A 15,175-nucleotide genomic window follows, 5' to 3' on the forward strand; every position below is an offset into this window, starting at 1 on the left:
AATGAGCCTTAAATGTGCATACGTAGATTAGAATGAGTTTTAGAAAGTTAAAACTATGTATATTAGTCATGTAATAAGAATCAAATGAGTCCTTAGGTTCTTTAGTTCAAAGTTGGGAGCGGAAATGTCATTTTAGCTCTAAACATGACATATAACGACCTAATGAGCCTTAAATGTGCATAAATAGATTCGAATGAGTTTTAGAAAGTTAAAACTATGTATATTAGTCATGTAATAAGAATCAAATGAGTCCTTAGGTTTTTTAGTTCAAAGTTGGGAGCGGAAATGTCATTTTAGCTCTAAACATGACCTATAACGACCTAATGAGCCTTAAATGTGCATAAATAGATTCGAATGAGTTTTAGAAATTTAAAACTATGTATATTAGTCATGTAATAAGAATCAAATGAGTCCTTAGGTTCTTTAGTTCAAAGTTGGGAGCGGAAATGTCATTTTAGCTCTAAACATGACCTATAACGACCTAATGAGCCTTAAATGTGCATAAATAGATTCGAATGAGTTTTAGAAAGTTAAAACTATGCATATTAATCATGTAATAAGAATCAAATGAGTCCTTAGGTTCTTTAGTTCAAAGTTGGGAGCGGAAATGTCATTTTAGCTCTAAACATGACCTATAACGACCTAATGAGCCTTAAATGTGCATAAATAGATTCGAATGAGTTTTAGAAAGTTAAAACTATGTATATTAGTCATGTAATAAGAATCAAATGAGTCCTTAGGTTCTTTAGTTCAAAGTTGGGAGCGGAAATGTCATTTTAGCTCTAAACATGACCTATAACGACCTAATGAGCCTTAAATGTGCATAAATAGATTCGAATGAGTTTTAGAAAGTTAAAACTATGTATATTAGTCATGTAATAAGAATCAAATGAGTCCTTAGGTTCTTTAGTTCAAAGTTGGGAGCGAAAATGTCATTTTAGCTCTAAACATGACCTATAACGACCTAATGAGCCTTAAATGTGCATAAATAGATTCGAATGAGTAGAAACAATAACATACAGAGCAGCAACAGAAGCAAACAGAGGAGAAACACACAGATGGAAGTGAAATTCTAAAGACCACCAGATCAGAATTCACATGCAGCAGCAGCAAGACCAGCAGATTAGTATTCAAAGCAATAAATTAGCAAATCCAGCAGACTTGTAATTATGGAAAAATTAAAGAACTTTACCAAATCCATGAAGATATAAACGCTTCCATCTTTGTGTCTAAACAACCTAAGTAAATAAATACTCGGTTGTAAAAAACTTAGCCCATTGCTCACGAACCACATCTATTTCCTCATCGGTATAAGGCGCATTTCTTGGAGTGTAAGCCTGAAATAAGTAACATGATAAGTAATGCTACTTGTAAATTAAGAATTCTACTACGTAAAAGTACTAGTATTAGTAGTTCAACTAACATATGGTAAAAGAACGAACATTGTCTAACCGCTCATCAGTGTTATGGTGTAACGTGACTATTTCATGCATGAACTTCATAACGTAATAGCCACACTCGCGGGCGCCGACTTGTTGAGCACACTGATTTGGAGATAAATCATAAATTATATATCCAAGTAGTTACCCAAAAAAAAAGTAAAGCTAATTAGTAAGCATGATATACCTTTACATGGAAGCCTTTCAACCCCTGCATAGTCGCTCTATTCGGACAAATCCCATCATTAAACTTGTACACTTGGTATGCCCTGGAAGTTGAGTAAAACTTCATGAATCTGATTCGGCACGAAAAGAAATAACTTAAAAAGAATTGAAAGTAACTTACAAACATAAGATTCCCCATGCACTATTTTCTCGGTTGGAACCTATCGCAGAGTCGAAAATATACGCACAACCTCTACGTAGGTCTAACACGTACAAAATCCAATGATTTCTGCATTATATATAAATGTTATTGCAACCTTATGCATGAAAATAACAATAACATAGCTATTTACCAAATATCGATCAATCTCTAACACTTACTCTTGATGGTATGGGATCAAAAACCACTTGGTAATGTTAGGATCACCCTTCTTCTCCTTTTCAATTTCAGCATTGAAAACTACTTTCAAATACATTGATGCAGCCTGAGGGTTGGCCTTGATTCTAGAGCTTGACATTGCCTCGGGACAAACAAACCCAATCTGAGAGTTGTCAAATGCAAAGGTGTGTTCGTGGAATAAACACCTACAAAGTAAATGTATAATGCAAAAATTTCAAAAACTATTATAGTTGACAAAACCAAAAACAAAAATATCGATGGAAAAGTTTACATCATATAGACTTGGATCACTGAAATGTTGAGGCACTCCCCTCTAAGGAACTCTTCAACGTCAACCTCATTTACATAAGTTTGTCGATCTTCGTCATAATGCCAAACCGAAGCGGGCAATGGGATTGAAGTATTTTTATATACATCACCGGGCGCCGTATTGATTATAAACTTCAAATAATTGCATGATGGGCCAAGACCTTGAATTGTGTCGTCTGCCAAATTTTGCTTCTTACTTTTGGCGGCTGATTCTTCAGTTTTACGATCACAACTACCTACCATCTCTTTGGATTTCTTAGAGTTCTTCGACTTCGATTTCGACTCCAACTTATTTGAGCATGAATTTTCCTGTAACAATAATGTTAAGCTAGCATGAAAAGTTCAGTTTTGATTTCAGTGTTGAAGCACAGGGGAGTGGGAAGCATATGGTTTACCTTGGCCGTTAACTTCAGTGTTGTCTTCTCTTTGGACCCTAAATCAAGTGTTTCCTTCTCTTTGACAATTAATTCTGTTGTCTTATCTTTGACAACTAATTCTGTTGTCTTCTCTTTGACAATTAATTCGTTTTTCTTCTCTTTGGAGCTACCAACCACCTCTTCAAAAATCTGACTCCTGGACTTCTTTGTTGGGCGTGGAGTAGAGTACTCCTAAACAGAGGTAGAAACCAAAGGAGTTCAAGGCTCTGAATCTAATTCTAAACAGATGCATAACGCAATGAATGACAATTAATAATAAAAAAGTTATACCTCGTCTTCTTCGAAAATCACCAAGTGAATTGGCCATTGCACAAAACTAGCAAGAGCCCTGCCTAAGTTATTGAATCCATCTCCAGTAGGTACCGGAAGAGTGTCATCATCATGTCCGTCGTGAATACAATCAACTTGGACCTTATAATGACTAGGCTTCATCGATCTAAAGTGTTGGTGCAACGAACCATCCAATGGGTACGCCATACCATCTGCCACTATCACTTTGTTACCCAAAACTTTATCCTCAAGGGCAAGACGACATGGAGTTATGGCCTTCACAAATAAATTTACAAAATTTCAGAAATCACTACAAAGTACAATATTAAAAACCTAGCTAGGGGTGTTTTGAGTGTATGCACTATAGAGAATATATACCTTCAGCTCGCGTGGTTGCTGCGATGAACTCGGACAACAGGTTACGAGTGCACGGTTAACATCAAACTCATCACTTACAAGAGCAGAATCAAGTGCGGGGGTAGAGAGGGTGTTTAGTTGACCGGTTGCTTTCAATGTGGCTAGTTGGTTTTGGAGGGCCTCCGCCACCTTTCTCTCTAATTGATCTTCAAACTCCCTTCTCACCGAAGCTCTGATTGATTCGATAGCCTCCGGTGATGGTTCAATATGGCCACATCTACTACTTCGGTCTATTGGACCGAAAGCAACTTTGTAACCGACATTAACTCCACCTGTTGCCTTGACACGCCCACGGTGATCCTTTTTTCCCATAGCCTTGGTGAGGGCATCTTCTCCCTGGGTGAATGAAATATTTCCTTTTCCCTCTTCTTCTATGTACTCCAACTATAAGAATTAGGAAAGTAAAAATTAGATGGTATACATGATGGAAAGGAGAAGCAATCTTAGCAATAAAACTAGGAATTAGGAAAGAAAAGGATATAGAACGTAAAATTTCATATGCACTTACAGCCATCTTAGCAATATTTACGGCTTCTTTATCATTCGGGTCAACTTCCCACTTTCCCTCTTTGTTTTTAACTTGATGAGCCAAGATCCACTCTACTGATCTAAACTTCTTAAATCTATCTGGCGCTATGGTGAGTGATGAGGTCACTGAGGAGGAGCCACTTGAGAGGGTTAAAGCTGCCTCTGGCGGTAGTCGCCCATCATTTATCCACTCTGGTCTCTTTCTAACATAACCCTTTTGGCCTGTGCGATGTGGGTGCTTGTTTTGTAATGCACTTTTACTTGCTTTTTCTCTACGAACCTGTCAAAAAACACATAAAGAACATGTCGAACATTTAAAGATGGCAACAACAAACTAATCATATAATTATATAAAAAAATATGTAGCAAAGTAAATTCATTATTACCAACATCTCCGGCTTGTTTCGTTCCATCACAAATGTTTTCCAATCATCCTCTGTGATTTGATGGTAGATGTCCCAAGGCATGTCATTTGTCTGATGTTTCGGCATTTTTTCTTTCTTAGTTATCCAACGCCGCGTTAACCTAGACTTGAAAGCTCCAAAGCGTTTCGCCACACACATATGAAAATATTTTTCTCTCCTTTTAGCCGGATCATCAATAATGTGGAACAGAAGCTGTTAATTTTATGGATAAGAGATTGTTAGAAACGTATGCTACACAAATAGATAATCTAGGAGAATACAAATCAAGTTTTTATTCAATGTTTACCTTGGTCTCCTCCCAAAACCCCTTCTTTGTGTGTTCATCTAACGTTGAATATTCTTTCACATTAATGTTAATTCTAGCAGCACAAGACCCAACTTGCTTCCCGTATTCTCCTGACCATTCTCCATCGGGGATTCCATATTGATTATACTGAAGATGCATAGGCTTTTTGGCTTGAACTCCTTTTGCCGGACCACGGAATTTGGTGTTTTTACTAGTGTTGGTACCTTGTGATTCCCCCGTAGGATGACTATCTCCATCAATTCCCTGTATTTCATTATCACGATGATCATCCATGGTAGCTACGGTCCTGCAACAAAGAAAAGAGAGCAATACTTAGTAAAGGGAGCAATACTTAGAAAAGAGAGCAATACTTAGAAAAGAGAGCAATACTTAGAAAAGAGAGCAATACTCCGTTTTCAGTTATAATAAAATTGATACATGTTTCAAATGAAGACTATGAAAGTCTGCCTACAAAACAAATTCATAAAGAATTTTGGTTTCCAAACGAAATAATGACTACAAAACAAATTCAATTACGGCAATAAGAGAAAAGTAAATATGACAAAAGACTATTGTGCTCACTCTTCTACTCTTTAGAGAAGCTCAGCATAAATGAAATCTTTAGTTGTGGTTAGCAAAATGAAGTCATGGGCAAGTAGACAACGGGTAGGTTGTGTATACATTATGTCTTGTTTTTTTATATTAAGGGCAAAATGCTACAATTGGCCATTTACAAAGCTATACCTAAAATAATGGCCTTATGGTATTACACCTAACATGCAAAACAATCCCAAATCAAACCTCACCTAAAAAAACAACCCAAAAAAAAATCATAACTCACCAGTTCTACGCACTGATCTGCACAGCTCAGATCAGAACTGTGCAGATCAATGCACAGAACTGATCAGAACTGACCAGTTCTGTGCACTGATCTGCACAGTTCTGATCTGAGCTGTGCAGATCAGTGCACAGAACTGATCAGAACTGACCAGTTCTGTGCACTGATCTGCACAGTTCTGATCTGAGCTGTGCAGATCAGTGCACAGAACTGATCAGAACTGACCAGTTCTGTGCACTGATCTGCACAGTTCTGATCTGAGCTGTGCAGATCAGTGCACATAACTGCACAGTTCTGATCAGTTTTGTCCACTGATCTGCACAGTTCTGATCTGGGCAGTGCAGATCAGTGCACAGAACAGAATTGATCAGTGCACTGAGAGGCTAAAACAGTACTTCACTGAGTTGATTAGTGCAATTGGCCAAAGAATCTCTGTTTATGTCTTGTTTTTTTATATTAAGGGCAAAATGCTACAATTGGCCATTTACAAAGCTATACCTAAAATAATGGCCTTATGGTATTACACCTAACATGCAAAACAATCCCAAATCAAACCTCACCTAAAAAACAACCCAAAAAAAAATCATAACTGACCAGTTCTACGCACTGATCTGCACAGCTCAGATCAGAACTGTGCAGATCAATGCACAGAACTGATCAGAACTGACCAGTTTTGTGCACTGATCTGCACAGTTCTGATCTGAGCTGTGCAGATCAGTGCACAGAACTGATCAGAACTGACCAGTTCTGTGCACTGATCTGCACAGTTCTTATCTGAGCTGTGCAGATCAGTGCACAGAATTGATCAGAACTGACCAGTTCTGTGCACTGATCTGCACAGTTCTGATCTGAGCTGTGCAGATCAGTGCACAGAACTGATCAGAACTGACCAGTTCTGTGCACTGATCTGCACAGTTCTGATCTGAGCTGTGCAGATCAGTGCACAGAACTGATCGTTCTGATCTGAGCTGTGCAGATCAGTGCACATAACTGCACAGTTCTGATCAGTTTTGTCCACTGATCTGCACAGTTCTGATCTGGGCAGTGCAGATCAGTGCACAGAACAGAACTGATCAGTGCACTGAGAAGTTAAAACAGTACTTCACTGAGTTGATTAGTGCAATTGGCCAAAGAATCTCTGTTTATTTTGATGAATTTCAGTTGCATTGGAAAGAACTGATCAGCCTCTTTAATTTCAGTTGCATTGGAAAGAACTGAGAAGCTAAAACAGTACTTCATGCTGCTTTTCTGGTTATGGATGACACAAGTTACAAATTTTGTAAGTTTTGAAACTTCAGGAACAGGACAGTTTCTAGACATCACTCAGATTTCTATTCCTGGTCTAATTTGATGATTCTGGAGTTCAAATCTTCACCTTCAAACATGTAAATTACACCATATTGTAAGCAAAGTATCAAATTGTAAACAAAGTCATCTTCAAAACGGTTTTTATGTACTTATCCATCATCAACCACCAGAAAGCAAACATCAGAAACTAAGTTACCAATCACAAAGCCATGCAAACAAGAACAGGTAATTGATATTATTAGACAAAATGTACTGAAAACTAACCTAGGAAAATTCAACTGCAATTTCTGCAACCTGTGCTTGGAACCTGGCTCACATAAGAGGATACGACATTCACCAAGTTTACACCTGTGTGAAAAAACCAGATAAAGTTAGTCAAGTTATTAGAAGTATCAGACTCTCAGTAACTTAAATAGGAGGGATAAAGTAGGAGACTATCACTGCAATTCCTCTTCACAATACAAGTGGCAATTGATTGGGGTTGAATTTTTAGAAAAAAAATATGAATTAATATCCACAAGTATCCTTCACTATTCAAATTTAAGTAGTCAAGATAACAAAAATTCCAAGGCGCACAGGCTTTCAGATATGAATAGAAAGAACAAAGTCAAAAACTTCAACAATGCATCAGAAGTGAAGCCCGAACTTACACATGTATGTTTCAATTACGATTCGTAACCCATATTCCTTCCGTATGATCTGTACGCATATGATTAGTATTATTTGCATCCTCCTCTTCTGGCAATGGTTGAACAACCATTGGTAACGGAGGTGTGTCATCATACTCATCATACTCATCTTCATCTACAACATCATCAATACCCAAAATATGTCTTTTTCCTTGGGCAACAACACGCCATCTAGGATCAATATTGTCAACCACATAAAAAACTTGCTTAGCTAGTGATGCTAGAATGAATGGCTCGTCACTGTCACTTAGTCGATCAAAGTTCACCAAGGTTAAACCCGGGAAAATTTCATCTCGCTTCACACCATTTTGGTTGTTAGCCCACTGACACCGAAAAACAGGGATCACAAAATAGGTATAATCAAGCTCCCATATTTCTTCGATAACACCATAATATGATTGTGTTGAATCAACCGGCCTTTTATCCTTAGCGCTTGCATAGACCCTAGATGATGCAACAACCTTTACTCCACTATTTTGCACTACACTCTTTTCATCTTGCCTTCTAGTGTAGAATGTGAACCCATTGATATCATATCCTTCAAAAGATCGAACACATAGTCGAGGACCTCGAGATAACCACTTGATCGTATCAGAAACATCATGGTCTTGTTTCTTTCCAACTTCCTTCTTAAACCATTCAATAAATGTGCGATTATGTTCCCGCATCAACGCTCTTTCCTTCAACTTAGGATTACAATGTTGCAATTCAAGCAGATGCTTTTCTAAATAAGGATGAACCTCTGTAAGATGCTGCAACACACAAAGATGTGCCTTCTTCTTCTCTCCGATGGAGGAGATATCACATTTTTACCAATTACTCCCTCCCCTGCGAGCCTACCAACATGTCGAGATTTTGGAAGTCCTATTGGTTCAAGGCTTGACAAAAACTCAGCTATATATCCAGAAATCTCTTCTTTAAGGACTCCCCGAATGATACTACCCTCTGGATTAGCCGGATTCCTTGCTTTGTCCTTTAAAGTCTTAAAAAATCTCTCAAAAGGATACATCCATCTTAAGAACACCGGACCACATAACTTGACTTCGCGAACTAAATGGACAATCAAATGCACCATTATATCAAAGAAAGAAGGCGGAAAATACATTTCAAATCGACATAGAGTTTCAACAACATCATTGTGCAAAGCATCCAAAGTCTCCGGATCAATCACCTTAGCACATATGGAATTGAAAAACAAACAAAGTTTTGTTATAACATGTCTCACGTGTTTCGGCAATATCCCACGAAGTGCAATTGGCAAAAATACATTAATCAGTGCATGACAATCATGAGACTTCATACCAATCAACCTAAGGTCCGAGAGAGACACTAGGCGCTTAACATTCGACGAATATCCCGAGGGAACCTTAATGCCATGTAAGCACTCACAAAACGTCTTCTTCTCCTTTCTCGACATTGTGTAACACGCTGGAGGCAGAAAGGTCTTTGTACCATCCTTTTTTTTAACAGGCCACAAATCTGGTCGAATATTCTTCTTTTTCATATCTTTCCGCACATTCTCATTGTCCTTGGTCTTTCCTGGTATGTTTAGCAAAGTCCCGATGATAGCATCGCACACATTTTTCTCAATGTGCATTACATCGAGACAATGCCTAACCGACAAATCTTTCCAGTAGGGAAGATCCCATAATGGAGACACTTTCTTCCATAAAACACCCTTTTTAGACTTGGACTTGAAGCACTTACCGTATTTGGTTTCAACATTTTTGATACGTTCATAAACTTGTGATCCTGTCAAAGGTGTACGAGCTACTCCTTCCTCGGTGAACCCATTGAATTCCTTCTTCTTCTTACGATAAGGATGATATCGACTAAGGTGCTTCCTGAAATCTGGGTAGATATTTTTCTTGAAATGATCCAACCGTGTGGGCTTCATGTCCTCTTCACATATAGGGCATGCTTGTTCTCCTTTGGTTTTGTACCTAGACAAGTTTCCATAGGCCGGAAAATCATTTATGGTACAGAAAACCATTGCCCGCAATGTAAAGTTTGAGTTGGTGTGAGCATCGAACATTGGAACACCTTCATTCCACAACAATTTCAAATCATCTATGAGTGGAGCGAGATACACATCTATATCATGTCCTGGCTGCTTAGGCCCTGAGATGAGGAGTGACAACATGATATACTTGCGTTTCATACACAACCATGGAGGAAGATTGTAAATTGCAAGAAGAACCGGCCAAGTGCTATGCTGACTACTCAGAGAGCCGTATGGATTCATCCCATCTGTACATAGAGCAAGTCTCAGATTTCTAACCTCCTTGCCAAATTCAGGATACTTCTTATCAATAGTTCTCCATTGAGGAGAATCAGCCGGATGTCTAAGGAATTCATCTTTCTTCCTCCCTTCCGCATGCCACCTCAGATACTTAGCATTCTTCTTTACGGAGAACAAGCGCTCAAACCTAGGTATGATCGGAAGATACCACAATACCTTGGCGGGCGGTCCCCTCTTAGCTGAATTGGCCCCTTTACGCTTGTAACGCGACATAGAACACGTTGGACACTTATCCAAATTTTCATACTCTTTTCTGTAAAGAATACAATCATTTGGGCAAGCATCTATCTTGACGGCCTCTAAGCCTAAGGGATTCGTCAATTTGTTGGCATAATAGGCAGAGGTGGGAATGTCATTGCCATCGGGAAACCAAAGACCTAGTCGTTTCAATAATTTCGTGAAACTTTCTTCGGTCCAACCACTCTCCGCTTTCAAGTTGGAAAGTGATGCAACACATTCTAACAATTTGAATTTTGTACACCCAGGGTACAAAGGCGTCTCAGCAGCCTTTAATACCTGCTCGAGTATGTGAGGTCGTCCATTCAAGTGATCTTTCACCGCATCCATCATTTCATTTATTTCATTATCTTCTTGCTCATCATCATCCATCTCATTATTCTCAGAAATATCAGAATCACTCTCATCACTCTCATCTCTCTCTGCCAGAACATCAAATTCATTCACACTAGAACTTGGACGATCAAGTATTTTCTCACCATGCCAAAACCAGACATGGTAATCTTGCTTAAACCCACGACGAAATAAATGATCCTCAATTTCATCAATATCACCTAACCGCCTTACATTGTTACAATCACGGCAAGGACAATAGATCTTTGCGGCTTTCGTATTCCGTTGGTGTGCTAAAGCACATCTAAGGAACTCCTCAACCCCACTCAAGTATTCCACCGTAGTATGGTCACCGTACATCCAACGACGACTCATTTCTAATAACACAAGGTTTTACACAGAATTAGATAAATCAAGCCACAAATTCTTAATTTTGACACAAGAACTATACATCAGAAAAATGGTAAGACCTCATCTCAATTTTAAAACCAAACAAAACAGGAATATGTGTCAACATTAACATTTATTAGCTTCACATAAGATTTCACAGGAATAAACTAAAATCGATTTAAGTATAAACTAGCTTGGCATAAGATCTTTGTTCTCTAATGATGCAATCTTATCCAAAGATAAAATATCAGTAAAAACCATCCTCCAGTACTCAATCAATAGATCCCAGCGATGCTCATGTTTAGGTTTTAAATTAGTTACGAAACCCGCATTCAGTGTAAATAAACCCATTTGCACATTAGGTTAGCGGAATTGGGAGACTACACTTTGAAACACTAACAGGGTAGCAGAAAAAAGGCAACGTATTCACTTGGATTGGGTTCTGTTCGGGTTAATTCGGTTTACTTCATATTCATTCAGCTAAAATCAGATCAATCTAGCGATATCCTCAAACTCTGACTACCTTCTTTCAAGTACAATACAGGTCCAATAAGAAATCTTGAAGTAAATAATCCAGTTGAGAAGATCATGGACAGAATCAGTTCACTGATGTTTATGAACTGCAATGAAATCAACCAACACAATCATATTACACACACACACATGGACTTAACTAGCAAGAATAATCCTAATATATTGGCTTTCTGGTAACTTCAACTAAACAAGCATAAGGCAGATACAGAAAGACATACAGCATATTTTTGACAATAGAGTCCTAAACTATGTGTATATTGCCAAGATAGTTTCCTTGTTTACGTCATTGATGTTAAGTAAATGGAATCAATTCACTGATGTTCAAGAACTGCAAGAAAATTATCCAGTGATACAATTAGATTACACAAACATGGACTTGACTAGCAAGAATCATTCTAATATCTTCGCCTTTCGTGGTAGCTACTTCAATTAAACAAGCACAAGGAAGATACAGAAGGACAGCAATCCACTGCACCAAGAAAATGCAACAAACATAGAAATCCAGCCATTTTTTTGATAATTAAGTCCAAGACTATATGTATATTATTGAGAACATAACTAGTTGCCTAATGCCTACTTTACATCATGTAAATCAATGCACATTACTGAGATTTCTTACCATCTACCAAAAGGGGCGGTTAATCCCTAAACAATCCCAAAATACCAAATTAAGTTCACTCTTAATGAAGACAAAAATTTCACAGAAGTATGAGCTTACTTCTTGAATAAGCATACCAATAACAGTAAGCTCCGGTGAAGAACCGAGTGTGAAGAACATCAATAGATAGCCTCTATGCATCTAATTTCCATCTATTAAGAACAATAGAAACAATAATCCACTGCATTTACCAAAACCCCTCTTGGAAAGGGGGAAAAACTAAATTCTTGTTTAACATTTGAAGTTTAGGAAGCGCTAATCACCAATCATTTTTTAAGGTTTAGATTACATCCCAAAATTAAAGGACCGTATACTAACTAAGAACATAGACAGAACAAAAATATTGCCGAAAAACCCTAATCCCCAATTTTTCGCAATTGCAGATTTCAAACAACAGCATCAAAAAATTGTCAAGATTTCTACAAACAAATATGAAGAAACTATTCTATTTCCACTAAACTTCTACAGGAATTATCACTGTAACTACACTAATTTAGTCATTGATTCGCAAATTTGACAGTAAATCCAAACAAAAATTGTAAAAAATGAAAACAAGTTAAACAGATTTAAGAAGAAATTGAAGCTTACTTAAGAAAATTGCTTGAGTTGATCGGAAATTTGATTGAGTTTTCCGGCGCTTTTCTTGATGATCTTCTCAACGGATACAAAAATGTCACAGTATGAGTTTGCGTTGGAAGAGATGTGAAGTACGACGACCAGTTTGGAAGAGATGTCGCAGCTAGCTTATCTGTTTGGCGGTGGTTTTAATTGATTTAAATTTAATGTGTGCCTATTGAGGCGGGCAAATGAAGGCCCCCTTCAACAGAAAGACCCTATTGAGGCGGGCAATTAAAAGCCCCCTTCAACAGCTTCTTTCTATTGAGGCGGGCTAGGAAAGCCCCCTTCAACAGCTTCTGTAGAACCGAACACCACAAAAGCCCGCCTCAACCTGTTAGTAAAATATTTGACCCGCGTTGAATAAGTAGCTATTGAGGCGCGCTTATGTATGCCCCCCTCAACAAGGGGGCTACAACAGGGGTTTTTTCACTAGTGAACGCTGATATTATTTCAATTTAGTTCTCATGTACTTTGAACCTAAGTTTCCTGTTTTAGATTTGAATCATGTTATAGACCTTTTGTCAAGGACATGTTATGAAATGTTTAAGGATCATTAATGTCCTCAAGGAAGTTTATGAAAGAATTAATAAAAGCATGATTTTGTGGATATGAATTGTTTTAAGGAACTTTTATGTTTATAAATTATTTAAGGTTGATTGTTAGAGTACCGAAAGAGCATGAGTTTATATTTCGTAAATGGCAAATCATCACTTAACTCAAGGTTATTAAAGGTTCAAAGCGTTTAAGGTTGATTTATGGGTTATTTTCCCCCACCTTTCATAATGATTGTTTTGTGGTTATAAGCACCTAAGTGTATTTTCAGATATGTTAAGGAAGCTAAGCTAGAATCTTAAAAAGTTATGCAAAAATATTATGTGATCGAAACCAAACATGATTTATGGTGAAAATATGAAATTGAGGCTACACATGAAGTTTTGAGGATTATACCAAAGGAAGTTATCAGAAATTAGTCTGTCAGTAAGGTTGATGGTGTTTTTAGTATACCTTTCCGCATCATTTACAGGGATTGTTTTTGAAAGAATGCTTGATCATCTACATAAATAAAGCTAAGCAAGGGAATGTAAGGTTTGCAAAAATGTTATGTGGAAAAATATGATTTATGGTGAAAGCATGAGATTGAGGTTGCATATTAAGCTTTAAGGATCTTACCAAAATAAGTTATCGAGGAATTAGTCTGGTTATTATATTGATGATATCAATGAATGTTATGAAATTCGAAAAGAATTTGAATGATTGAGGAATACCATGGAGTTGAGAATAGAAATCGACAAAATGACATGTCTGTAAAACCAGGTAGTCTGAACTAAGTTTCTGGAAGCTAGATTGTTTATGATAAAGGCATGCTTGATGGCTTAGCATTATCCGCCAAATCCGAGGTTTGTAGACCTAAAATAATAAGAATAACTAACGAAGTCGTATGTCCAAAGATGTATTTCCTGTCACGTGATTGGACTCGAATCCCTGCAACGAACGTAGCCAACAAAGTTGTTTGACGCAGAAGAAAAGATCCGAGACTGAAATCGAAACGAATTGAATAACGAAAGTCAAACGACAAGATTCCTGCAGCAAAGGAGCCAATATCAAATGAAAGCAAAATATCTTCAAATAGTCGCCCGAGAACGATATGATGTACGAATCCCTATGTTTTATGTGAATGTATTTGACCATGCTCGTATGTTAGATTAAATAATTGTAACATGTGTGCTTTCAAGGAATGGTAGTTGGTCAACGTTCAACCGAGCTCCAGTTTCGAGGACGAAACTTTTTCTAAGGGGGTAAGAGTGTAATACCCCGAATTTTTAAAACTTGATTAATTATGCTTAATTATTTTTATTTAGCTTAAATTCGTTTTAAATCCAAAAATTTGAACCTTATTTTGATTAACGAAGTTTATTTTTAAATCGTTACACGATTTATTATTTTTCAAATTTTATAAATTAATTTCATATTTACGAGCTTAAGCTACCTTTTAAATTTTAAATTATATTTCGTAAAATTGTAAAAGATTTTAATAATTTCAAAAACGTTCTTATCAACGACTAATTTTATGAAAACTAAATTTATTTTATTAGCACTTTATAAAAGAATTATTCTAGAAATTAATTTTAATGATCCTATTTTCATCCAAAAATAGCAATAAAATTCTGAAAATTTGTCCCACATTGTAGATTTACCAAAATGCCCTTTTGACCATTAAAACCAAGTCAACCCTTCTCTCTCTTTTCCTCTTCTCTGCCGTGTAAACATGAGCATCTGGCAGCCATGGAGTTTGCCATCTATTACATCTATAAACTTTAGGCTTGCTGATTCACTCACCTAAAGTCACTAGATTTCATTACTCATCACTACTTTTCTCTATTTTCTTACATTTGTCATCTAAAATTCTTCCAATTTGGATCATCAATCACGTAACTTTTTCAATGCCATTGCTATAAATAACTGTTCAACTATACTGGAATTTCAACCCTAAAACCACCAACAAACAATAAACATTCCAATTTCAAATTTAATTTTTGATTTCTAAATTTACCTCTTAAATTAATTCAAAAAAAATAAAATAAAAACCACCAC

General features: G+C 37.0%; 2 protein-coding genes across 3 annotated transcripts; both read right to left on the minus strand.

Annotated features, from left to right (window-relative positions):
* Positions 1-1,032: 1,032 nt before the first annotated feature.
* On the minus strand, positions 1,033-2,303 carry LOC130465818 (uncharacterized). Of its 2 annotated transcripts, none has more exons than XM_056834665.1 (5): positions 2,276-2,303; positions 1,986-2,189; positions 1,627-1,708; positions 1,453-1,544; positions 1,033-1,337 (listed from the first exon to the last, which is right to left on the minus strand). In XM_056834665.1, the coding sequence occupies exons 1-5, from the start codon at positions 2,278-2,280 to the stop codon at positions 1,295-1,297; spliced, it is 426 nt and encodes a 141-aa protein (XP_056690643.1). In that variant the 5' UTR covers positions 2,281-2,303; the 3' UTR covers positions 1,033-1,294. The 2 variants fall into 2 exon arrangements, with proteins under 2 accessions (XP_056690643.1, XP_056690642.1); XM_056834664.1 differs by having other exon boundaries at positions 1,061-1,337; positions 1,443-1,544.
* On the minus strand, positions 2,292-10,026 carry LOC130463829 (uncharacterized). The gene is made up of 11 exons (XM_056833093.1): positions 9,970-10,026; positions 7,608-7,834; positions 7,087-7,170; positions 4,677-4,983; positions 4,352-4,582; positions 3,946-4,245; positions 3,399-3,821; positions 3,021-3,296; positions 2,709-2,921; positions 2,475-2,622; positions 2,292-2,317 (listed from the first exon to the last, which is right to left on the minus strand). The coding sequence occupies exons 1-11, from the start codon at positions 10,024-10,026 to the stop codon at positions 2,292-2,294; spliced, it is 2,292 nt and encodes a 763-aa protein (XP_056689071.1).
* Positions 10,027-15,175: the final 5,149 nt, after the last annotated feature.

This window comes from Spinacia oleracea, chromosome 1 (genome assembly GCF_020520425.1).
Source record: "Spinacia oleracea cultivar Varoflay chromosome 1, BTI_SOV_V1, whole genome shotgun sequence".
NCBI lineage: Eukaryota > Viridiplantae > Streptophyta > Magnoliopsida > Caryophyllales > Amaranthaceae > Spinacia > Spinacia oleracea.

Bases quoted from the DNA above. Each gene is read 5' to 3' on its own strand.
- LOC130465818 (XM_056834664.1), bottom strand. The intron at 1,709-1,985 runs GTAAGTGTTAGA...CTCAACTTCCAG, and splicing joins TTGATCCCATACCATCAAGA to GGCATACCAAGTGTACAAGT. The intron at 1,338-1,442 runs GTTCGTTCTTTT...TACTTATTTCAG, and splicing joins CTGATGAGCGGTTAGACAAT to GCTTACACTCCAAGAAATGC.
- LOC130463829 (XM_056833093.1), bottom strand. From the start codon at position 10,026: ATGTCGCGTTACAAGCGTAAAGGGGCCAATTCAGCTAAGAGGGGACCG. The intron at 4,583-4,676 runs GTAAACATTGAA...TAAAATTAACAG, and splicing joins GGTTTTGGGAGGAGACCAAG to CTTCTGTTCCACATTATTGA. The intron at 4,246-4,351 runs GTAATAATGAAT...GTTTTTTGACAG, and splicing joins GAAACAAGCCGGAGATGTTG to GTTCGTAGAGAAAAAGCAAG.